Raw genomic sequence first — 25797 nt, forward strand, 5'->3', positions numbered from 1 at the left:
TGCTGGGAAAATGATGCATAAAGAAGAGTCACAATAGTGGGGTTTAGAATACAACACACATCTGTGCTCCCCAAAGCCTTGTTCTGTCAGTTAGAAATGCTGCTGCTCCTAACAGGCACAGATGAGGGGACCGTAGTTAGATATTGTTCATTTAAGGTCCTGATAAGATCAACCATTTGGAGATTGTACTCTTATTAGAGACATGACTACTCAGAGCAGCAAAGCAGTTGCCAAAACTGAGAAAATTATCAAGTTCATTATCTTCATGATGTAAAAGAACAGCGTTGTTATCAAATGTCAGTGTGAGGCTTAAACCTGTATGAAACGTATTAAGCTTTAAAGGATGAAGACAAAGATCTATTCCACTATGTTTATGGAAGTTCATCCTTTTGTGCTTATATATCCAACACATATAGCATCTATCCAAGACCTATAGTAAATCTAAACTGCAAAATACAAGTACAGATCAATAACGATATTAGAATAAAACATATTCCATTACATGTCAGTGATAATTCTCCATAATTTAGAGCTTATTTGATCTGCCATGGCTGGCCTGTTTAAAACAACTGGCAAAGCAACTTTTGATTAAACATCATCTTCATTTTTGTTCTTGTAAACTATTAATAAAAGTGTAATAAACATTAAGGAACAATTAAAACCATTGTTGTACCATAGTGAAGTTGTGAGAGATCCTCAGGACATCCTTCACAACCTAAATTATCTTATAATTCTAAGATTTAAGTGTAAATATTTTCTAAAGAAGTGCTAAATACATAGCCTAGAATCTTCCTTAAATAAAAAGAAAGCAAATATGTACTGAAGGTTTTCTAGTGTCCAGTATAAATTACTTACCACATGAGATAGAATCTGAAACAGTAATAAGATAATTATGACAAAGGTCATCTGTAAAAGATTCCATGTGTGTTTTAATCAATTGCACAAGAGAATGCTGTAACATAAAGACAATTGAAATACTGGGACTAATTTCTATGAAGCATAGAGCATTTCTCTTCATGAAGATGAGAAGAGGCAGGCAGCTGCAGTTTTGTTTTCATAGAATTAGCTCTATGAATTTTGATGCCTTCTTGGACAGACTCTGAGGGGAAATAAAAGATAGTGAGAAATACCAGGCTTGCTCCCACTCAAGCAGATTCCCATAATTTCAGCAAGAGTTTGCATAGAAACTGAAGGCCCAGGCATTATCAATTTATTTGCTGTCTTACTTTTTCAAAAAAAGAGTCAGTTTATTTCTCTACCTAACTTTTACAAGAGCTAAAATCACTAATCTCTGAGGTACAACAGAAATGCATCTTAAACTCAGCCTACTCTGGACAAGGTAATACAATGTAATCATGGCAACATTTTAACTACAACACACGACAGATTACCTGTTTCCCTTGTGAACTATTTCCTCAATTAGAGATTTGCAATTCTTTTACTTGTTATAAAATAATGAAGCACTACACAATAGTTGGACTCAATGATCTACAGCTGGACTCAATGATCATAAGGGTCTTTTCCAAGCTAAATGATTCTGTGTTTTGTACCTATGTTGCAGGATAGGAGAACACACAGCTCCTATAAACTCGGTATGGTGGAAGCAGCAATAGACATTTTCTTCAAAGAGGTATATCTTAATGTGAGATTTTAATCTCACCATTTTAATTCCTTTACATTTTGTGCCTTGCACGATTCAATGTAGGAACTTCCCTGTAAACTGAATGAGTAACTTCTAAATACTCTATATCCTATGTAATATATAAGAAACGACAATTATGAATGCTTCCTACAATTCAGCTAATTGCATTTGAATGTCTCTATATTCAAAATTATTAACAGTGTTAGTGTATGAGAAAATAATTTTCTTTTCAACCTCTAAGGTGATACTAAAGCATTTTTGCAGGCTTTTTTTCCCCTGACCTCAAGAACATTGTAACTAGCACAGGACATTTTTTGGTTGGGTCATTTAATGCCTTAAGAACTACTCAAATACACTTTAAAAGTTTTTAGAGCCAATACGTTCTACTGATCAATTCCTAGTCTCTCAGCATTTCAGAACTTCAGAACGAAATATCTGTACTCCAAGTTACTTTATATTTAAATCTGTTTTTCAAACTGGCTATATGTGGAAAAAAGGGAAAAAGGGAAAAAGAAAGACTTCAGAATTATACCTCCTATGTCACCAATTCCTTGTTTAGCTTCCTGGGCGTAACAGATACCACAGAGGTTAGAAAAAAAATAAATGTGTAATTGCACTGATTTTTTTTCTAAATACTGTTCAGCAAGGTATCCAGATAACATCCACATTTTTAATTAAAAAAAATCCAAAACCCTCAATCAACAAAAATAGTAATTGATCTTTACATGGAATATATATATAAAAGTACGCTTCAACATTTGTAGGCTTGGTTCAATCAAAATGGCCAAGGGATACAAACTGGTTTTGTTCAGTCAGGAGAAAATGAGTAAAGGTGAGGAGAAAAGGCATTGTCTTCATGGCTGCCTTTCCTTGTAGGGTCACTGAGAAGGGTGGGCTGGAGCTAGAGGTATCAACTAATGTGAGCTGACAGACAGCTATTAAAACTCTTTCTTCATGTAACGCTCAATGTGTGTCATTTCAAATTAATATTGCAAACCCAGTTGTTTTGTTTCAATCATATTGGTGAATTTAAATAGGTCATTCCAATGAATACCTTTAATGCTGCCTATGGAAAACACTCCCTGGGATTTCTTTCCTTTGTTTAGTAAAGTGGCTGCTATTCTGTAGTGCATACCCTGTGAAATAGCAGATGGTTGAGAATTAGAAGTCAAATTCTTGGCCCAGTGATAATTTTTGTTAAATAAGTAATTTCCTTATGCATTGGTTCCATGGCTGAGGGTAATATTTCACTCTTTTAGTGGATGCTTTGTGGATAGAAGTATTGGGAAGTGCTCAGATGCTACAGAGCTCAGGGCTGCTTAGTATCAAGCCAAACATGAAGGAAACCAAAAAACTACTCAGACTAGATCAGGATTGCTTGTGTTCATTTCAAGATCTCCACAGTTAAGCAAATGGACAGAAAGATAAGGAAATCCTCAACAAACTACTTCTGTGCACAGAATTACAAGAGCTCTTAGGCTCTAAGTAAAAAGAATCATCTCCTACTTAAAATAAGAGAGAAAAATAGATTAGACTGATTTATTTCAGTCAAGAGAGGAGCTGAATCTCCCTGTAAACCTGGCAGAGGGATTCCAAATACATAACTAAGGAAGAAGTAGTAAAGCTAAAAGGATTTCCACTCTGTGAAATATCTATAGAATGTTACACTATATAAAAGCACTATAACAGCATGATTAGAAAAATATCTTAAGGTCTCCATTCCCTTTTTCCCACAGAATACAGTATAGACTAAGATTATTTCTCATACATAAAAGACACTCAACATTTTGAGGACATTTGGGCCTCCTATTTCTGATGGAATTATCTTAAACGAGATTCAAAATAAGACATTTTAGAGACAGATTTGTAGCAGGATTTTTTTAAAATCTATATTGCCTTTGTGTACTAAGCTTAGACTCCTTAAGATTCTCTTCTTTCTGTCTACTCCTGTTACCTATCTTTTAAAATATCTAATAACTAATGTGAAATACTCCAGAACACCTAAATACCAGAAGTATTTAGCTACTTAAACACGGCTGATTGCACTTCTTTTTGTTTACACTCTAAATCTGTTTCAGTTCAAAATCACTGTCTTCAGTTTTTAGCTTAGCCAAAGAATGAGACGCTAAATATTACACCCCAACACATAATATTGAGGCACCGTAACTGCCAAAAAGTACCTCTAATATAGATTAATGGAAGACTCCCACCACCAAAGATGGTGCCCTTAAAAATACTTATAAAACATAAGTGTTATGTACTGTAACTAAAAAGAAAATGTACTGGTTTTTTCCCCTCAATTTCAAAAGGTCTTAGCTAATACATTAGAGGTATTCCAACAGGCACTCTCTCACAGTAATATAGTTATGCTCCAGTATCATCCAACATAGCTATATTCCCAGTGGTAGCCATTTTTGCATCACACGCAGAATGTATAAAAAAAAATATAAATTAATAAGCATTCATCAAATATGCACTTCCCAGACTATTTCTAATCCCAGTTCCAGTTTACTTGCACAGTAAAATGCAGTTTCACCTTTCCAAACTTCACACTTCATTCAGTTTCCTTCTTGATCTCAGTGATCTTTTCCATTCTACCTATACTTTCCTCTTCTCACTCCAGTCCATTTTCTTCAGTTCCTCTCTTCAAACAGTAGATTCTCAGAATTTTCTTTTAACATGAAAAAATATTAGTTTTATTATCCAGAATGTCTGAACATGATTCAGACACTCAACACAGAAAAATTCAGCCTAACAGCTTAAGTCTGGCTATTTTTTAATATACTGAAAACATAAGCTTATAATTGAAGTGTTGGACAACCTTGGTAGTTGGTGGTGATACCAGCCACCTTCATAATGAACTGTTATAAGTAGCCTGTGATAAAAGTCTAAAATTGACAAAATGCTGGACCAAACTATTGAGTAGTTGTACACTTTTTTCTGTTTTTCTTATAATAAAGCATAATTCCTACCCCAGCAAAAATGAATTATCAGTTATGCATTTGGATGAGATACTACTATTATTCACAAACTGTCTTCTGCAATGTGTTGTTTTGTTGTGGTTTTTTCAAATATTTCATTGTTTAACTCAGTGAAGATTTCTAATCTAATTACAACTTTTCTTGTAGCTCCTCCAACATGAAACCTTCTTGCCTAACCTCACAATTTTTCTACTGCAAATTTAAGTACTCTTAGATTATTTTAATATTAAATCCATTTAAAATCCATGTAAAAGCGCACCTGCCTTTTCCACCTAATTTTGAGCTACAACGCATCATTAAAATTTAAAGATTGATTTTTCCAAAATCAAGTGTTTTATTAACCTAGATAAAACGTAAAATACAAAAAATCTCAAAGTGCAAATTATCACATATTTTTGGGCTCTAAGCAATATTCAGGTAAAAATCCTGTATTATTACTGGTATCTTACCGTTGTCTTTTTATCATCAAATAAATGGAATGATCGCACATACACATACATTTCTAAGTCCTATATAATTATCAGTTTGATATGGGAAAGAGTTTTCATATGTCGTAATCTGTTGTAAGAAATTAGCTACACAAAGAATACTTCCTTCATCAGAGCTATCAGGATGCAACACAAATGAATAAACTCTTCTTAAACAGACAATGGAAAGTTGAAGTTCTGCCTCTTTACTCATGGATCTCAAACCTGTTATTTTCTTCCAGATTTTTAGAATTAGTGGTGGAAGCAGTTGTCTAGATGGAAACTCCCAAGATACAGGGGAGGCTATGGCAACTGGTATTTCCTGGAGGCCAAGCTCAGGCAGAAAGGGAGGAGATACCAGGAACTTGATGTGACGCCAAGTTGAAAGGGGAGCAGGATGATGATTGCTGGGAGGCCGAAGTTCATCCAAACTCAAACCACCAGGGAAAGCTGAAGGGCTTGGTTTGCAGCCAACTCCTGACAAACTGAACTGCGGAGGGCAGTCTGCGAACATCATCATAAACCAGACTCCCTTTGACTCCCTGACACATATCTTCCTTCTGGAGGACTAATGAAGTAGCAGCAGGAGCAGGAGGAAACAAAAAAGGATATAAATTGAGTGAAAACATAAAAAAATATAGATGCTGTTGGCTGAAAGTCCATTGCCTTTTCAGAAGACTTCACTGAGAAGCTTGGAGGGAAACAGGTTATCTGTAAATTATCATTCAGACAGTTATGCTGTATTTCTTACTTTACAAGATAGTAGCTGATGTGCTGCCAACACTCTAACAAAAGGCTCACAGAAATCTACTCATTTACCCCTTGATAAACTTTGTGTACCAGGAGCACAGCTCAAGGGAGATACTTGGGAATCCATTTGTAATTTAAAAACAAACCAAAACAAAACGAAACCCAATAAAATACGAAGAAAAGAACCCCTCCCATAAGCCTGGAGGGAGCTAACCACTTGGCATGAAAAATTACACTAACTGCACTGTGCTGGAAAGATATATACCTTGCTCCTGAGAAATACAAGGAGTACATTGATAGTATAAAATAGTGGTTTAGACTGCACAATTTGAAGGGGGTGAGGTGGAGCACGGCGAAGCCCTGTCTGGTGTCTGGAGTACCCTCCCTGTGACTTCCAGAAAATACCTGACACCTACTAACACCTGGTTCATTGCATTACCAAGAAAGACAGACAGACAGAAAGAAGGGGGTAGAGTAGTATTTTTATTAGCCTCAGGAATGCTTCAGTAGCATGCAACCAGAAGGCAAGAGCCATCATAAAGAAAACTGTGCTGGTGGCAGAATTTTTATAAGGAGTTCCTGTGAGCCTTCAGCTTTCTTCCAGCATCCCTGTAAATGGCCACTAGTTTGACAAATATTTCTGAATTCGGATGGTACAGGAAGCATGTGAAGACTGAGAGCTGACCACAATAACACTGAAATAATGAAGCAGAGATGGTATTTTAATAACTCCCTAACCATTTTTTAGTTTTATAGGGGGTTCTTGCTCATTTTTTGGCAATATTCAAGTACATCTCATGACTGAAATGAAAAATAAGAGCAATATATATTTGTAAGCACATTTATAAATGTTAAGGGAGGAACCATGACTTGTCAAGTTCTCAAAAAAGCTTTACTTCTTACAGCTGAGGTCCTAGTTTAGAGTAGCTTAGCCAGTATACCTTTCACATCTCAGCCAAAAGGCTGTGATTTCAAGTTTGCAATTAATGAACCCTAAGAGGCTTAAAGTTCAGACAAACATCTAGAAAGTAGGATACTTATCTGAGCTTTTGGAGACTGTGGCCAGATTCTCTTAGGAGATGCCAGGCTTTCTGCTCCCACTTGTAACTAAAACACAACACATTCAAACCTGGATAGTATTTTGTTTTTTTCAGACCTGACTACTACCTAATCATGTTGCCAAAAAATGTCTGTATCTACATATCTCAGCATTGTGAGAAAGGCTGATTTCAGAAATGGGCAAAGCTTTTATTGCTCTTGTATCCAAAGAGGATTATCCCTCCCAAACTGAAATCCTACCATAGCACAATGGCTACAAGTTGTCCTACTGCCAGGCACAGAATACTTTAATGAGACGTTAAACAGAAACGTTAAGGCACCCACTGCAAAATGAACTCATGAGGCCTCTCTCCAGTTTTTCCCATTTCAGTTCAATACCTTCTATCCTACCACTGACCTCAAAGCCAAGACATGGAGATTCTACTGCTTATTGAACAGTAGATTGCTTATTGACTAATTTATGGCAAGTACATAATTAATAAAAGTTTTGAATGGATACTCCAAGAAAACAACAAAGAAAGAATGCTATTTAAAAATGTCGAGGCTGATAAAATTATAAGGAACTGACAGATTTCTAAAATTTCTTAATAAAATATCATCATTGCCTGAGATTCACGTGCCAAGTTATGACCATAAGTGAACTTCTCTGGGTCAATTATTAACTTCTGGAAATAGTGTAAATGCTGACACGACTTCTACAATAGAAGTACAAATGGATGATGCTTACCTCACATAAACTGTTATCCAGATGCTTCAACAAGTAATATATTACAATTTATATCCTAATGATTAGTAGGATTTAGCTATCAATACAGCAGTAAAGCACATTTTAGAAGCATAAATTAATAATTTTTGAGGGAAATCAATATCATGTATACCAGCTGTAATCCTCCTAATGGAATAGCTTTGAAATAAATCAGGAAGGTTTGCTGAAAGACAGCTGTCTTTGATATTCAATTAAACTAAGGATTTATCATACCAAGTAGCTTCTATTTCTACTAAATTGCAAGATAGGTGCAAATTCAGCTGGGGCTTCTGCCTGAAAGGTGTTGAGCACTGCTAGTGCTTGCTGAGGTCTGTGAGAGTTAAGGGATACCCAGTATATGATAAGAATACTTAGCACCTTCCAGAATGGAGCTCTGGAGAACGCAAAAAGTCCTCAAATCTCCACTCAAAAAAGGATTTTTGGCAAGAATTTTCCAAAACTATGTTGTCGTATAAAGGCAAACCTATTATTGACTTACAAAGAAAGTTAGCCTTCCAACGGTCAGATTTTTATAGCTGTTAAGGTACATAACAAAGGTAGACTGATACTGATGGGATTCTCAGAAGCACTTATTTCACACTGCAATCAGCAAGCATTAGGTCGTTATTCTGAAGGATCTACTGTATTCCTAGGCATCAAAATAACTTTGAAATACCACTTTCCAAAATGTAGAAATTTCTAAATGACACAGGTTCTCTTGGGAATGTTGCTATAACACATTTTATAAAACACATTTAATTTTCTAATAGGGTGAATTCAGTCAACTCCGCATTTTACTGCTATTTTGCAAACAAGGATGTCAGAGTATTTTTCAGAATTAATAAATCTTCTCAGGATGTCTATAAGGGAAGCAAAGGTTATCTTCTCCATTCTTTCAGAGTAGAGCTGATATGCCTTACCCTAAGAAAAAGCCCTTCTCACTTTCATTAAAAAAAGGAAATCAAACACATCCGTTAGACGTGCAGTAAACTATAACCAGTTTCAATAAAGTATATTTAAACAGACTTATTTTAAATTCTGATCTTGATTTTTGTATGTAAAGGGGTACAACTGACCATAGAAGGAAAAAGAGAAGGGTCCCCCACAAATTTCCCTGCTTTATTCCCTGCTTTCACATGCAGTTAGAAGGCATCTATAAGGATGGAAGACTATGATTTCTGCACGTGTAAAGATACTTTTATACTGTGCTGACTTCATAACTAAGACTTATTTTAATTCAATCAGATTAGATTGTGGTACTGATTATGATCATATCCACAAATAGTATTTTAACCAAGTTTCCATGGAAACAGTATATACCCCTGTTTTCTTTTTAGACAAGGCTACGCCTGTTTAACAAGTTTGCCGAGGACAACATGTTTTGTTTAAGTTACATTAACTGGAGCCAATATTTCCTAATTACATTACCAGAAGAAACATTTACAGCAGTACTTTTACCATGGGAAACCCTCCATCGTTCAGCCCGTCTTAATCTCTGAAAAACAGGAAACATCAGCATTGCCATTGCTTAAAATGTGTTAACTGGTTTTGTATCTAGAAAATAATCTCTTTTATTAAATGACAACATTGGCCTTCTTCTACAGTCTTCATATATAGGGACATTATCCCATGGCATCTGGATTTCTGTGAAATTTCCATCAGAGAGCATCTGCCTATGAAGACAGGGTGGTCTAGTGGCTAAAGCACTGAACTGAAGTTAGAAGGATTAGGGTCTGTTCTTTGCCTTGCTGTTTACCTGTTGTGCAACTGTGACCAAATCACTTTCACTTTTCTGTCCTCCATTTCCCTGTTTGTGAAATGGGAGGAAGGATACTTCACATTCTATGAAAAGTTATTTGAATTTTATGAATGAAAGCAATAATAGCTAAATATTCTTACAATCATATGTTATAGATTAGGGTGCAATCTGGAAACAGGCACACCAACTTGCATGAAGCAATCTTGGGTGAGAAAAATATGGCAGGATATGATTTTTAAAACAGTAGGATGGAATGGGAAACCTTTTATCCAGAAGCAAAGGTCAGTCTTCCAAAACCACTGGACCTACTGTTTTATAAAAAGTTGGAAAATAAGAATCTTTTCAAAGCATATCCTCATCAATTTTTGTTCTACAGCTACAAACAGCAGAAATAGCCTGTGGCAATCTTTCTTTGTCTCCCAAATAGTGTATTTTCTAAAATTACATGGTGGGTATATACTAACTCGCATAGAAGGTGATCACAAATAAAAGTGGGTGGTTTCTTATTTGTGGTTGCAGAGAACAGCTTGAATGTCTAAATCCTAAAAGTCAAAAAAAAAGAGAAAACACAACAAATAGGTTTTTTTCAGAACTTTATGACTGTAAGTTCCAGTTTACAAATTTTACCCCTTTGCTCACCACACTGGTAGAAATAAATGAAGTCCACTCATAAATGGTTTCCTTCTTCTAAATGCTAACATTGCCTACTTGAGTCTTCTCTTGTCTCTTACCTTCAGTGGACATCTAGAATATTGATTTAAAGACATATTTTTGTTCACCGTAATTATTTTTTCATCCTAATTTACCCTAATTATCCATCTTAAAGATACTATATGAATAAAGATAAAAATCAAACAACTATTCTCTTTAAGAGGTGATTTTTTTTTTCCCCACAGTCTCACAAGAACTCTAGAAACCCAGGTCTGACAGGTGCCATCATCTGTCCAAAAAGTTTTGTTTACTGTTTCATACTATTCTTATTCAGAAAAACAGAAAGGTCATATCATACTCATACTTGCAGTTCAAATGGTATGTTGATGGAAGGGTAAAAATTACACTGTGACACTACAACGAAGAGGACTGGAGACAGTTTTTTGACTTTTGTAGTGTAGATCTGCACTGTTGTCCTGCATGACAGATTTCAGCCAAGTTGCATTCAAAGACAAAGTATTGCAGAGAATCAAGCTTTATGCAAGTCTTTCGGATAAATTAGTGTCTACTGTTTTCACATTTTCAATTTAAGAAAGCCTGCAGAATTGTTCTTCTAAAATAGGTATCCCTTCACTCCAAAGTTAAGAAAGCAACAATACATAAAAGTACGACCAGCTGTTGGCATATAGTAGAGCAGACAAAGTGTTTAGTGTCCATGGAAAAGCCTGTATTACAGATCCTTTCAGTTGCAAGAAATACAAATGTTCACTTACGTGCCTATGTTTGGAACATGACATCTTCAAATCATCATGAGCTACAAATTACAGAGAGAGCTCTCTGCTCTTTCTTCTTTCTAAAAGGTTTATAGAAAGGAAGCTTGTACCAGTAACTAATGAAAACCTATTTAAGATCTTACTGACAATGAAAAACAGAGGTATGGAAATGATTAGTTTCACTAAACTAGGCACATGATGCATAACTTCAACTTCTAAATGAAATTAGCCTTTTTCTATCAATGAGTACTTTAAGAAAAGGAGAAGCCAGTAGTACTGTTCTTTGAAGTCATCTATTCTAACTCTGCTGAAACACAGAGATGGAGAGAAAATGGACACTGAGCAATGTACTGTCATTTCAAAAAGGGAAAAGCATAAAATGTCTCAGCCAAAACATGAGTAACCAAGGTCAGCCCTGCCATTATGTTCCAAAATAACATACTACGGAAGGGAATGAAAGAAAATAAGAAAGATCAAAATATACCCTTTTTGACCAAGACAGATAGAGCTATAAGGACAGAGGAAGCTCAGCTAGGTTGGGAACTTCTGAGATCATACCCTAAATTAAATAGAATTAAAATAGAAATGCCTTTGATTGTATTAAATGATAATAAGTATGGCTTCTATACTTTAGCATCACTCAGTGATGATGAAGCAGAAGTCAAATATAAACAGTGAAGACAAAAAGATGAGATCAACATTTAAATGTTGCCTGAACTTTAGGGGTAATAATCTACTTTTATACAGGTTTTTTTTTCTTTATACTTACTGTTATAAATTTGTTATTCTTTCAACTAATGCATGTGCTCGACCTAGAAAGTTCATCCTTCAGTATCTTAGGGGACAGTAAACTAGAAACTACAGTTAAAATCTGGCAGGTAACTTTGATTAGTACAAACAAAAACTAGGCATGGCTCAGTGTTATGACTGGCAGGACTTCATCATTTATGCCAGTCTTACTAAACCAGTTTCCGTCTTACTTAGCAGACAGCATGTCAGCCATTTGGTATGATCCTCCTAACAGTTGTATTAAATCTCAGTAAACAATTTTCCTTTTTACCAAGTCAAAAAAATCCAAATATTATACATTGTTTATAGTTTATATATTTAAATCACCATTGAAAAAAATCCATAGCCTATTAATGAGAAAAGAAATTATAGAATGGGGGCCTTTTGTGACTCTCAGCATGAAAATAGGAAACCAAACCAGACATGAAGAAGAACATATAGTCAAAACACACAAGATAATAATGAACAGGTAAAAAAGACTGGAAGAATAGTGAAAACATGATGTTCCTGAAAGACTTCCATCTTTAGTGTCCTTTACTTGCCATTAGATTATCCCAGTCTAGTTGCTTCATTACTGCTGGTATAAACTACACACCTATATAAACAGGGTTTCATTAAGCTGCTTTTTATATTTCATAGCTATAGGGTTTAGGTTTGGGTTTTTTATTTTTCTCTTTTCTTTTTTCTTTCTTTCTTTTTTTTTCTTTATTTAAATGCCTATTGTTTTACTCCTGCATAAATTTCCTCCCAGGGTATCTGAAAACCTTAATCATCATCCCAATATTTCTCTCCCACATTACACTTTTAGAATCAAGTTCCATGACTTTTAATAGTTATGCTTACGTCAGAGGGATCAAGAGGTTTAAATTTCAGTACCTATTAAAAGAATTTAATTATCCAACCAGTTCCATTTGGATACACTATTCCTGTTCTTTGTTAATATATACCAGATTTTTCAGTATTGTAATTCTCATTAATAAAAAGCCCTCTGAAAGAGTTTTTGCTTTTTCTTTTTTTTTTCTTTTAAAGATAAAAGATCTATCAGTGGCCTATTTTATAAATTCTGAACAGAAACATAATTACCCTTTATATTAGCTAAGTGTCCCAAAGATTTATCATGTCTGAAAACAGCACAATTAGCTAAACTGGAGCAATGAGAAGTTTATCTACATATCTGGCTTACTCTGTCACTTCATTTAAAACAATTTGCAGAGAAAAAGGTATTTTAAAAACACACTTGATGTTTAAAACCTGCTTACAGGTTAAAAATAGGAGGGGTGTTCGGAAATAAGGATAACAGCATGCCACATGGTCTCTAGGATGTTGCCGTATACAGAGGACTTTTGGTGCCTGCTGCTGTAGCAGTTAAAGCAGTAGGGATGACACAGAAATCCAGAGAGAACAAAGAAACAAGAAAAGCAGCAAACTGTGTACTGCCTTTCTTCTGCTATTGAAATGAAGAACATCAGCAGCAAGTATAGGTATCTGGCTCACTCTTGTTCATTAGACTCATATGGAAAAAGTCTTCAATATCCTTACTCCACTTGTGAAATAGTCCCATAAGTAATGAACACTGACATTCCAGTTTCTATTCATCTGACATATTCAGAGACCTGCTAGTGACACAACTGCTACATACCAGTATTGAAGAGGGTTATAGTCTGGTATCGTGCATGTTATAATGTAGTTGGTAGAGGGTATATCGTATAGTTTACCTACTGCAAGACAATTAATATTCCTTTGGGAGTTACAGCCGTCAAGCTTTTCTCTTGTAGGGAAACTCCAACAAAACAAAACGCTCCATCAAAGACTGAATCCAAAGCTACTGAGCACATTGGTCCTGATCCAGTAGAATACTTAAGTATATGCTGATGTTTAAATCCATGAAAATTATGTATGGAACATTTAACAGCTGCATAATTTTAATGTCAGGCTACTTAGTACCTTGCTTAAATTAATGAAAAAAATTACCATGGCTATTTCCAGTGTTGCAAGATATACAAAAGTTTAACAATTTGACTTTTTACTGCAGCAGATGTCATCCCTTCTTCTGCAAGTTCTTGTGTTGAAGTGACTACTGTGTAGAGAACAGGGCAAAGTGAGAGTCCTTTTGTGCCTGTAAATACAGGAGTTCCCAACATTTAACTGTGAGTTTTACTTAGCTACTACAATTTGCCTTAAAAGCACAAAAGGAATTAATGAAGCACAAATTCTATTTTGTAGCACAACTGGTGAGCAAGAGTTTAAGAAGGAGTAACACTTATTGCGCTTTACAGTCTGTCTTCATACACCAAGAACATTTCAAAACCCTTTTACAGGAAATTGCTCAAGAAAAATCCTTCCAATTCTGAGAAGAACTGGGATACTAAATCAACCATTCAAAATGCACAGGAAATTTATATTTTGTTCTTAAGTTTGTGTCCAGGGTGAGCTATGACCATGTCCAGAAATTGTTATTAAATATAAAAATAAGAAAACAAAAACACTAAGTAAAAGCTTAGAAAAGAACTTTGTCTTCAGTGTGTAATGAATAAGCTATCTAGAACAATAGTGAGTGATCTCAATTTTAACACGTTTAAGAATGGATAAAAAGCATCTAAAATGTTGAGTTAAAACAAAATGTACACCCATCCTTATTTTTACCTGTCTTTTTCTAGCTCCTGTTTTTATTCATCTCATTTCTGTTAACTTTCTGCCAAGCAATATATTTTTCTATTTACAATCATGGCAAAATGAATTAATTAATTACTCTGATTTTAGTGGAGATATATTTTATCTATGGATGCTCAGCATGTATACAAGAGGGGGTTGTCATTAGTCAGGAAATGATTGAAAGTTGAATCTGCGTCCTCCCCCCACTATTTGTGGTGGAACAAAAATTCTGCTGACACATAATCTGCCCCTTGTTGCAACTTCATCTAATTTGCAATTAAGGTACAGAATCCCGGTACCTCTATTGCCCATGCTTCTCCTCGTTCTGAAGGCCTTCCATCCTTTCTAAGACATTTTCTACCTACCAAAGCATATTGTAAGGCTGGTGCTTGAGCATTTTCCAAGAAACCCCTTCTCACCTTCATATATTTCTGCTCATTTAGTTATGGGAAAAGGAGTACAAGCTGAACCAACTCCTAACTACATTATATTAGAGTTATATCATCACAACAAATGGCTGACTGATCTCCCTAATGGATTGAAAGTCTTGCCTGACCTTAGTGGAGGAAAAAAGCTGAAAAAAACTGCAAAGAACTGACCCAAAGAGCTGTCTATAGATTACCAGCAAAGACCTGGATATGAACATTAAAAGAATTTTTCAGTCCAAACCAGAGAGTAGTCTGGGGATGAACAGAGTCCTGACCTAAACTGAGGTGCTCACATAGGCAGCTCCAATGACACCATCTGACACAATAGCACACATCTCTGCAGTTTGCAGCTTGTCCCCCTGCTACCCCTTCCCCCACCGTAACTTTCCACCTGGAATGCAGTATGTTCCAGCTCATCTAGTCCACTATTACCTCTCATACACTGGCCTCTTCTAGAGGTGTCAGAGGAAAGTGTAAAAATTCCCATAAATAATAATTACGGAAAAAAACCTGCCCACAGGGAAAGGCTTTTCTCTGTAACTCGTGTCATTAGTGGTTGATTAAAGCCCTTAAGAGTGAAAGTTTATATCCCTTCTAAATTATTTTTTTGCCCCATGAAGTAACCATGGTTCCAGATTATATATGAATCCTACTAATCTTTAGGCTCAAGGATAACTTCCAACAATGCATTTCATAGATTAATTATGCATTGTATAAACAAGTACCAGATGTATCTAAGTAAGGCAAAACAAGTCACTGAAAAGAAGAAAACTGGGCTCTTCTTTTCAAAGTCAGTGATCCAAAATGCAAAATCACAATTGCCTGCCTGTTTCTCATTTCTCGAATTACAAAATGTTGTTTCTCACCTTAAAGGCACACCACCAAACAATTCATAGCAACTTGCAAGGACAGAACCAAAAAACTGTTTGGATGTCATGGTGTCTCCTTATTCTGTGTGATAACCAATATTTGATGTTATTAAAACCTAGCTGGTATTACTCACCCCTTATCCAACCTAACCAATAAAGATGTCTGAAGAAAACCACGCACCCACCTCTTCTGGAAAAGACGGCCAGCTTTTTCTGGTATAAATCTTCCTCAAGACAAATTTGGTTTGATCCACTGGCTTATACTTCTCTTGTGAAAGGTATGCAGAAGTAGAATCCAGGGCCTTCCTCTAATTTTCTTCAACTTTTGAAAACCTAGTACCCTCCCAGGCAAAAGTTGAGAGGGTCCTGAGCTCTTAGAGTTCAAGGACTTCATTTGTAGAAAGAAAAGCATGAAGGATGCTTCTGTCCTGCCACCTTTGTTTGCACTGCATCCTGACTCAGCTGGGAAAAGCTAAGGTCTTTCTCCATGATGCAGTACTGTATTATTTTAGATGTCACTTCAAAGACTTTTAACACCAGAGGAACAGGTTGCTTCACTAACAAATACGAATTATTTTTGTGTCCTAAACGAAAATGAAGAGAAGTCTGCATTGGAGTTACATTTAGGGTCTTCAGCAAGATCTTAGCTGTTTTTCCAATATGGAGACACATTAGTAGGGAGAAAGCTCAAGCCATTTCCCTGTAAGTGTAGCAGTTTTAATGCCTTCCCGCTCAAAAGTACAAGGAAAATAAATCTAATAAAGAGAATGTACATGAATTGTCTGCTGTGGTCTTAGGAACACTTTTTTATATAACCATGTCTGCAATGCAGTGGAATCCAAATGCTGTAGCTTTTAAATATTTGAAATATTTAAATTGTTTCTTTCTGCTAGAGTTTAATTAACATAATGTTCTTCTGTAAAAGAGATGATTCTTACACATACTCCTCCTTTAAAGTAGATGGTAATAACCCCTGCAACAAAGGGCATGCTGGCAAAGCAAACATTGAACTGCCCCCACCAGCTGGCAGGGATAGGATATTAGTCCATTGGGCTGTCTTGCCGTTTGCAATGGGAAATGTATCTTGTTACAACAGGGCGTAAGTTAATTTAAGCAGTCACAATAACACAGTTGCTGCACCACATCAGACAACTGCAAAGAATCTTGCTGGTTGTTCAAAAGGCCAGAAGCAGAGTAGATTTCATGGTTACTCTGTTTCTGGCAAATCTCTACCTGTGTCACAACTATAATTTTCACCACATCAGACTTCTCTGTCATAACCAAAGTATTATTACTAATAAATGGGAATAGGACATGGATTATAGGTTGGGGAAACTTCTGTTTACAAAATATGTGCATTCAGAGCTCTCAATATAAGGAAAAAATAGCCACGTCTACATGAAAAGCAAATTGACACATTTAATCATATGTTTCCAAATCTGAACTCAGTATGAAGATTTAAAAAAAAGTAATAACTTCTTATACCACAATTCAGAGTACATAAAACAACCTCTGCATTATTGTTGGTACTGAACCTCCCACAGTGCTTAACTTTTAGTGACCTTGTCCTACAAAGATCTCTTTAATATGGTGTGTGCTAAAAATAATACAATTATAGTAGCCAAGAGTTACCTAAAATAAGAGAGGCAGTTAAGAGATATTTTTTAAGCCCTCTGTTAGATGACACAAAGTGCTGTGGGACCTTGTAAGCCCACCTGGCCAGCAAACATTAGTTAAGAAGGAAGAACAACTGAAAAAACAAACCCTTTGAATTCACAGGCTAAAATAAAATTTTAGATACCAAAAGGAATTTAAAAGTGCGAAAAAGTCTTATCATATCAGAAAACAATAACATAATAGCTAGTACCTCCTGCAATACAATCGAAAGTCATGAAAAAGGCTATAATGGATATAAGGGATGAGTTGCTGTAAGGACAGAGGGATGTCATGTCAAGCAACAAATACCTGAGATAATTTTTTTTTTTTTTTTTGAAAGTGCAAAGCAGAGTATCTGCATCTAGCAAGGCTACGACTCCTGAGGAAGATGATATTTTATAATAGTCCTTTTTACATTTAGTTCTGTCTTCATTAAAATGATTCACTGGTACTATTTATGATAGGTCTGTTTATATGTTTGTATGTATGTGCACATACATGGGTTGGGAAAGGAAATAGCAAATAAATGTATTGTGCAACAAAGGTTAGAGAAGCATTTCAGTTTAACCTGACATTCATTTAAAGTACATTACAGCTGAGCTTTAAGCTTATCTCCCTCTCCCTTTGTAAAGTTGGAGTTACTTAGTATGACTATGGTACCAGGTAATCTATAGCTACAGTATTCCTCTACACTAAATTGTAGACTTTCATCCTGTATCAGGATGATGTGTCGTTCATCAAGAGTGTCAAGGGCAGTATGGTCTGCCATTTGTAGCAATAATCCTAGTATCCTCAAGATGAACAGTCATGTTTATTTTACAGAATGTCAGTTGTTCTACCTTCTTCACTGCTCAGCAGTATTCACCGTTTCTTTGGGTATCTTGACTGGTGTCAGAAACAATTCAGCAAAGCATACAGTAAAAATAATTATAGCTCTTTCCTGTGGGTGAGGGTGGCAGAAATCTAAACACAGATTTTCAGTAACCAAAAGGTAGCTATGGAGAAGATGAGGTTACTTTCCTCACAAGGATGCTGGTGACAGGACAAGAAGTGATGGACACAAACTGCTTCAAGGAAAACTCTGAATGTAAGACAAATTATTAAGGCTGACAACAGTTGCACCTTGGAGTATGTTGTACAGAGAAGTGATGGAATCTCCCTTGCTGGAAATATCAAAGTCTCAGCTTGACAGGACCCTGAATAACCTCATGTATGACCCTGCCTTCAACAGCAGTTTGACCTGATGATCTCACTCTTCTATGATTACTTCCATAGCATTGCCTACAGCATATAAATTTTTTCCTAAAAACTGAGCTTTTTGCGATCCTTTCAAAAGCACCTAAAATTCGAATTTGAACCCACGAAAGCTATGTTACATATAAGAATATGTCTGAAAGCTTTTGATCGCACAACTTCCCTCTCCATAGGACAGCTAACAGACGGAGTGATCATATGGCCTTGAAAGAATCTATTATATACCAGATCTCTCATTCCTTTAAACACCTTTGAGTTCCTTCATAGTCACAAGTCATTAATCCTTTTATTGTTGCAGATGGTACAGCAAGAATGAGGTATACTAAAGTAACGAAGAGACAAGGCAAGGCACCATACAAACACATGAATTACAATTTTAATATCAACTGCCATTTCTTTCCAGTATCTTTGAAAATAAATAAATCTCTTCATTATTCTTGGTGACCATATCAGTAAGTATGCCATTTTTATGGAAGGAGCCACCAGTCCTGTGTTCCCATGCAAGAAAATCCTGTCAGCACAACTAATGGATGTCAGATGAATAAGCTTAGAAGTGCAAACAAATGCACTGTCAAAACCATGTCATCAACCCACAGGCCTACTCATAGTGATATTATACACTCCACTGCCTCCAGTCACAGCCCAGGATAATCAGAATCCATGTTTAGAGTCAGCTGATCTTGCAAAAAATTGACACAGCACAGCTAATAATCCGCCACAATTCAGAAACTATACTGGATTTAAAATGGCAGCTTTATGCCTTGCATTTGAGGCAGATTAAATAAATTGAAAAGGCAAGTCTATCAGGTCATTATTTGTGTGTTACAGCTGTCCAGTTAGAGTTGACAGATACTCTTTGCATGGCCTGTTGACTGATTAAGAGGCAGAGTAAGTCTCTGAGACTCATAAATGGATGGTGGTGGGGGAGGGGAAGAAGACTGTGATAAAAGAAAAAATCAAAGGCTGATGGAGTAACTCACTAGAAATAGTTGCACTTCTACACAAGCCACAGATACAATCAAAAAAAAAAAAAAAAACAAAAAAAAAAAAAAACGCAGAAAGGAAACTGGATGGACACATTACAGATTTGAAGTGGGAATCAGAACAAAGTATTTGTTACAGTTCTGCTTCAGAAAACTGGACTGAATCTTCTGCAAGGTGAAGAACAAGCAAAGCAGAATGAAAGGTGAGATACCGAAGCATTCAGATTAATAATGAAATTTTTCTGTTCTCTAAACATTTCCTTGCCAAGTCGTGTTTATTTTAACTCTGCATTGGAAGCTGTGTCGCAGTTTCTGAAGTCAACTGTTGCAGAACAATGTAATGAACTGAGAGTATTGTTTAGCATGCTATCAGGAATGCTGAGTTCTTTCAAGTGAATTCTACAATGTAGAATTCAGTCATTGCAGAACATTATGTATCATTTTAATACAGATACAATTTCATTTTTGAGGAAAATTAATGAGTGGTTTCTGACTTAAAGTGTTGTCTCAAAATAAAACTTTCAGTTATACATTTGTGTTATTCAATGTTATAATCATACACTGTTATTCCTTCAATATGGTATTCCCTGTTTCTTATTAATGTTTGATCTCTATAAGTCAATAAGCAGTATCTCCTTTAATTTCCAAAGATTTTAAGTAGTAACAAACTAAAATGTTTTTCATTTTGAGATAGTAAATAGTAAAAATTATTTGAGGTATCTCAAAAAGAACGTTACAAAAGGATTCATCATCCTGACTTTCTTGTCAAAGAAAATCTGATTATTCAACATCATCTGATTATTTTTTTAATGTTTCTTGCTGTGCATACAAACATAGCTTTCAGTGGCACCTTGCTTTCAAAGTAAGATCATTAGCAAGATATGAAAGCCAAAACCTGTTATTTTTTTCAGTTAAAACTGACCTGAACATCAGGGACTAGACGATAATTATAAATACTAAATATTGCTAAGTACCCCTGTCACCTCATTTATCTTTGTAACAGCTTCTTGACAAATGCTTACTGACTGTGTAGAAACTTCTATCTATGGCAAGTACAGCTGGCATTCAGATACAGGAATTAAAGCAATAAATATAAACATAGTTATTTTAAAGGACAAACAGAATCTGGATTGCTGAAAAAGTACTGTTAACTGTTTTTTTAGCAATACCTTTGAAGCTTGACAGCACATTAACTTAATTCTTTTAGGTAGTAGAATTAGTAAAAACACAGAAAAACAAAATTTCTACTTGCAATTCCTCTGGCATAAAATGGCTCAAAGTTGTTACTGCCACAGGAAGAGAAACATTCCAATTCAATAATTTTAGAAACTCTGTTGCATTCGTTTCAAACATCACTGCTCTGCTGATGGCAAATCCTCCTGAAAGCTATTTGTACTTAAGATAAAGGAAGTACTTCATTTTAAGACCATCAAAGCACTAACTTCATTCTGCATTATAAAATACTTCAATACTATCTGTAATTTACTAATGTATTGTAAAAGAAATTAACTCTTTTTACACTATCTACATTAATGTTTATTATGGAGTCACATATGCTTTGCCCTTGTTAATGACCTGTATACTGGCAAAAGGGAAACATTTTAAACTAATTTTATATCTTCTTTCACTTGTGATGCAGGCCACTGGCTTTTGGGTTTGAGTGTCGTCTTATTAATATGTGCAGTTCATGGATGTCCCCACAAATGCCTATGCTATACGACTTCCAAGACTGCAGACTGCAAAAATAGAGGATTTACTGAAATTCCTGCCCATTTACCACCTGAAATTCAGATACTACAGTTGCAGAATAACCGTATTTGGAGAATCAACCAAAATTCATTCACTGGAACACCATTGCTCAAAATCTTAGATTTGTCTAATAATTCTCTCTCAAGTTTGGCACCAGGTGCTTTCCAAAAATTACGGTATCTACAGGTTCTAAACCTAACCAGGAATTTGATTCATTATATAGAAAACAAGACTTTCAGTTTCCTCCCACACCTAAAGGAACTGGACTTGTCATCCAACAGCATCATACGCTTGCCTGAGAGTTTTGGAAACAGCACAGGGAATATAACATTGCTGTCTGTGAAGCATAACAAACTTCAGAAAATGGAAAGAGTTCTTCTGGAGTCACTTCCAAACCTGAAAGTGGTTCTTTTCAAAGATAATCCCTGGCAGTGTAATTGCAATGTCTTTGGCCTGAAGCTGTGGCTGGAGAGCTTTTTATACAGAGGTAAGGAATTCTTCTCTTTACATAGAATGCACATGAGAACACCGAACCAGCATCTAACTGGTCTTCACTACTGTGGCTTAACAATTTACTCCACACCTGAGATCAGTCCCTCAAATAAGCACACTAAAACATATTCTTATGCATAGGTCAGAATATTGGTGCTTTCATAAATACAGGTAGCAAGCTAGAATTATAGAGGAACTTTACATTAGCACAAAGTGAAAGAGAGAAAGTACATGCACACCATCATATAGTATGTACAGATACATTCTGGAAATACGTATGTGTAGTGTTTCTATGCATATCCATAGCTCTCTCTCTACATAATAAATATACTTGTGCACATATGCTCCCTTTAATTCTATCAATATATCTTTCTAGAAAGCAATTTACTCTTTAAAAGCTTTTTACCTGATGCATGACGGTTAATATCAAGACAGATCTGAACACTGACTTAACTTTAGAGAACTCAAGATTCTAATTCCTCTATAAATTATCACTTACTAGCTCTTTATTATTTAAAGAATACTTTACTTAAAAATGTATGTTACAGCTTGGACAAGCTTACTAGTATTGCTTCCTAATTTGTTAACCAGAAGAGGTACTAAAGGTATTGACAATTTCCTGACAGAAATGTGTAATGCCATCACATGGGGAAAAGTGAATTTTATAAATAAAAGTAGCTCATCTTTTGGTCACACCTGCTTTTAAATATATTCATTAATTATGCTGTAGAAAAAAGAATATGATTTATTTCTAAAGGAATTAAGTATGAAGATAAATTAATTTTTTTCTCCCAGGAGGTATGTTCAGACTCTGAGCACTCAGAACAGCAAGGCAATTTGCTTTTCTCTAAATCAGGCTTTGAAGGTTGCATGTGATCAAACTACCGATTACCTGTCTGTATATGGAAGTGACATGGAACATGCTGCAACAGCCTATGTGAAGATGGTCCGTGTTGCCTGTGATTGAATGGATTGCCATTTCCAGGCATCAGAACTCTACAGGCCAGCTGCAAAACTACTGGCTCTGCAGGGATACTATTAATACAGGAATGGTGTCTGAGTGAGGAAAAGCCACTGCCAGAAGCAACCTTTTTGAAAAAAACAAAAGCCTAAACTCCTTGCAGGGTTAAAATCTTAGTATTTTGGACTGGTAAAATATTACATTATCCCAGGGCTTTAGTTGTATTAAGCTGGAACCATTCCCTACAATGAATTTCAGCAGGGGTTCTGACTTCTCTGTGCAGAAGAATGCAATGATCCAAGATAAACATATCAGATTATCTTGGTTACTCTGCCAGCAGCAAAAGTATTATAGTTTATTTCAAAAACCAACGTTGTTTAGATGCAGTGATGCCCTTCCATCTTTCTGAACATTGCACAGATTACCTAAGTGAAGTGATATGGAAATGACAAATTTAGCAGCAAGTTTTAAAGGAAGCCCAAATACTATGTTCTCATCTATGCTTCTATTTCCCTAAAATGAAGAAAAATTAGTTACATTGCACATTAATCTTTCCCATTACTTATGTTATGTACTTACAATAAGAGAGTACTGCGTCCCCACTGATATTATTGCAAGTCCTAACAAAACTGCTAGAGATGGAACATTTTCTGAATTTAAAAGTATTGACTGTTGTGTCAAATATAACTCTAAGATTTCAGTATTTTTAGCTGAATCCAGCTCAGGCAATTGACATTTGATGCATACTCATAAATAATTACAGGAAATGCTTCAGTTCAGGTGGGACTCAAGTCTTCTATGCCAAGTACACATATTTGAGTTACTTAAAACCATGAAGGATCACAGTTGCAGGATTTTATTTATATTCACATTCAAACTAACACATTGGAGATGTCCGGAAACACACTTTGGGTTTGGCTGTTAAAGACCAAGAGACAAGCTGCTATGCTCATATCTGTCTTGGAATATCATCAATACTTGTGGAATAGTCTCCAGAGATGCCAGTTCGAGTCCATCTGTATTCACTACTTTCTCAAAGTCTTTTCAGGATGAAAATTTCTATGCCTGGCTTTAGCTGAAAGGTGGGTTGTTTTGGATAGAGAAGAGAAAGAAAATTCAGCTGATTTGATTAGTTAATCTTTTAAAACATGTAAACATTGCTTTTGGCATTGTTGACTCCTTGACACACTACACCCTTAAAGCCATGGTGTGTGGACTCATTAGAAACCTGAAGGCTTTGCTTGGTGTGTGCTCCTCTACACTCTGAGGAACAACTGCGTGATTTACCAGGACTGAGGCTTTCTACTTCACTTCCTATTAAACTAAAAAAATCCTTTGGTAGAGAGCAGAAGCTGGCTCTAAGCAATCATGAAATTTACCATTTGAGCAGGGTAATAGATTGATGAATCTTAGCTTCTTTAAATGTCTGTACATTTTCTTACCTTAAGCCTTGCTTCAAAAAATTGCTCAGACATACACACAACTTAATGAACTTCCTCTTTGCTTCATTACAGTTAGCATATGATGTCAAAACAATGTCCATTTCGTGGAATATTTCAATCAAGTGGGAAATCTTTACTAAGTGTATTCTTTCCATTTCTCTTTATAAAAATAAGTAATGATATGAATTTGAATGGAATGAATTAGCTGTTAACAATATCTTTGTTTTCATATATGACATTTCTTACTTTTATACTACTGTTGTTTTTTACTTTTACATCCATAAAAGCATAGATAATTTAATTCCTGATGATTTCCTTCTTGCACATACATATGAGTGTTAAAGTGTAATAATTTCACTACTGATCTAACTGGAAAAAGATCTTAAAGATATAGTTATAAATCTTTAAAAATAGAAAGTAAAAGCTATCAATAAATTTACTACAGGTTTCTGTTAATTTTTCATTAAGATAATCCATAAACCACCAAATCTTAAGACCATAATTATTTATTTTTTTTTATTCAGGAGGAATAAGTGATGGCATTATCTGCTCAACGCCAGGGATTCGGAAGGGAAAGGACCTCCTCAAAGTCCCCTATGAGCTGTTTGGAGCGTGCCCTCTTCGGACAGCTCACGTTCACCTGGCCAGCATTCACCACCACAGCTTTGAGCACAGAAGTTCTCAGAAGCACGCTCATCACAGTGAACACGGGGAATATGGCCGTTCAAACTGCGAACCCAAACCAAAGCCAAGGCCTGTTAGTCTGCGTCATGCAATTGCCACTGTAGTAATAACTGGAGTTATCTGTGGAATTGTGTGTCTAATGATGTTGGCAGCTGCTGTTTATGGTTGTGCCTATGCTGCAATTACTGCTAAGTACCACAGAGAACATTTGGCCCCGGTCAAACAGCGTGGGACTCCTGAGGAAAAAGAGCCATTTGATGGCTCCTTGGCTTGAGTTACTTTTGTCTTTGGTTTCTTGAAAATAAAGCTCCCACTTCAGTTAAAAAGCCTGGAATCTAAACAGGATTGATTTAATAGAAATTACTGCCTTTTTTTTTTTTTGCTTTTTCACAGTTTTTAAATGTAAATATGTATATTCTTTGCAATATATATTAAGAATTTAGGTAGAATAATGTAAGTTTATTTATATTTTCTGCATGTATATTCTGAAGCCACTATTTAAAGCTGAGTGTTTGAGGTAATGAAATCTTGATGTAGCCACTTTAAAGTATTCCGTTCTCCATTACTAGCTCTTGATGTAGTAGTAGTACTATTTATGATTTATGGTGTTAGCAGTAGCTAACATGAGTGAGCTTTCTGCAAAGAAAAATACAATATAGCTACAAATGACTGACTATATTTTAATATATTAAAATACCCAGTATGTATCCAGAAATACAATTCACAATCAGTTTTAGAACCAGCCAGTCTATAGCCTATAGTCACTGCCACCGACCACTTAAACATATTAAAAATATTTTCAGATACAGTTTTTTTCACCTTCCAGTCTGCCCTAGAAGATAACAATTAAACATTATGTCCAATATCTAACTTAGAAAATAGGAAGTACCTTGTTAACTATCACATTTCATTTTTAAATTACTTAGTAGGGAAGAAACAAGAGTGGTGAGAAAATGCTGAAGAAAGAAAAAATGCTATGCTGTTTCAAATACAAGCCCTGAAAAGAGTGTA

The 25797-nt window shown here is 35.6% G+C and overlaps 2 protein-coding genes across 2 annotated transcripts in view; one reads left to right on the forward strand and one right to left on the reverse strand.

Annotated features, from left to right (window-relative positions):
- CACNA2D3 (calcium voltage-gated channel auxiliary subunit alpha2delta 3) overlaps positions 1-25797 on the reverse strand; it is a 456710-nt gene that overhangs the window by 48799 nt on the left and 382114 nt on the right. The gene's annotated exons all lie outside the window — the stretch shown is intronic.
- On the forward strand, positions 1595-25060 carry LRTM1 (leucine rich repeats and transmembrane domains 1). The gene is made up of 4 exons (XM_074152739.1): positions 1595-1630; positions 21250-21393; positions 21466-21694; positions 24627-25060. The coding sequence occupies exons 1-4, from the start codon at positions 1595-1597 to the stop codon at positions 25058-25060; spliced, it is 843 nt and encodes a 280-aa protein (XP_074008840.1).

The sequence above is a fragment of the Numenius arquata genome, chromosome 8 (genome assembly GCF_964106895.1).
Source record: "Numenius arquata chromosome 8, bNumArq3.hap1.1, whole genome shotgun sequence".
NCBI classification, from domain to species: Eukaryota; Metazoa; Chordata; class Aves; order Charadriiformes; family Scolopacidae; genus Numenius; species Numenius arquata.

Coding starts and splice junctions, on each gene's coding strand:
- LRTM1 (XM_074152739.1), top strand. CDS start 1,595: ATGGTGGAAGCAGCAATAGACATTTTCTTCAAAGAG. Junction 1,631..21,249: donor TAGACATTTTCTTCAAAGAG/GTATATCTTAAT, acceptor CCTGAAATTCAG/ATACTACAGTTGCAGAATAA. Junction 21,394..21,465: donor AAAAATTACGGTATCTACAG/GTTCTAAACCTA, acceptor CCACACCTAAAG/GAACTGGACTTGTCATCCAA.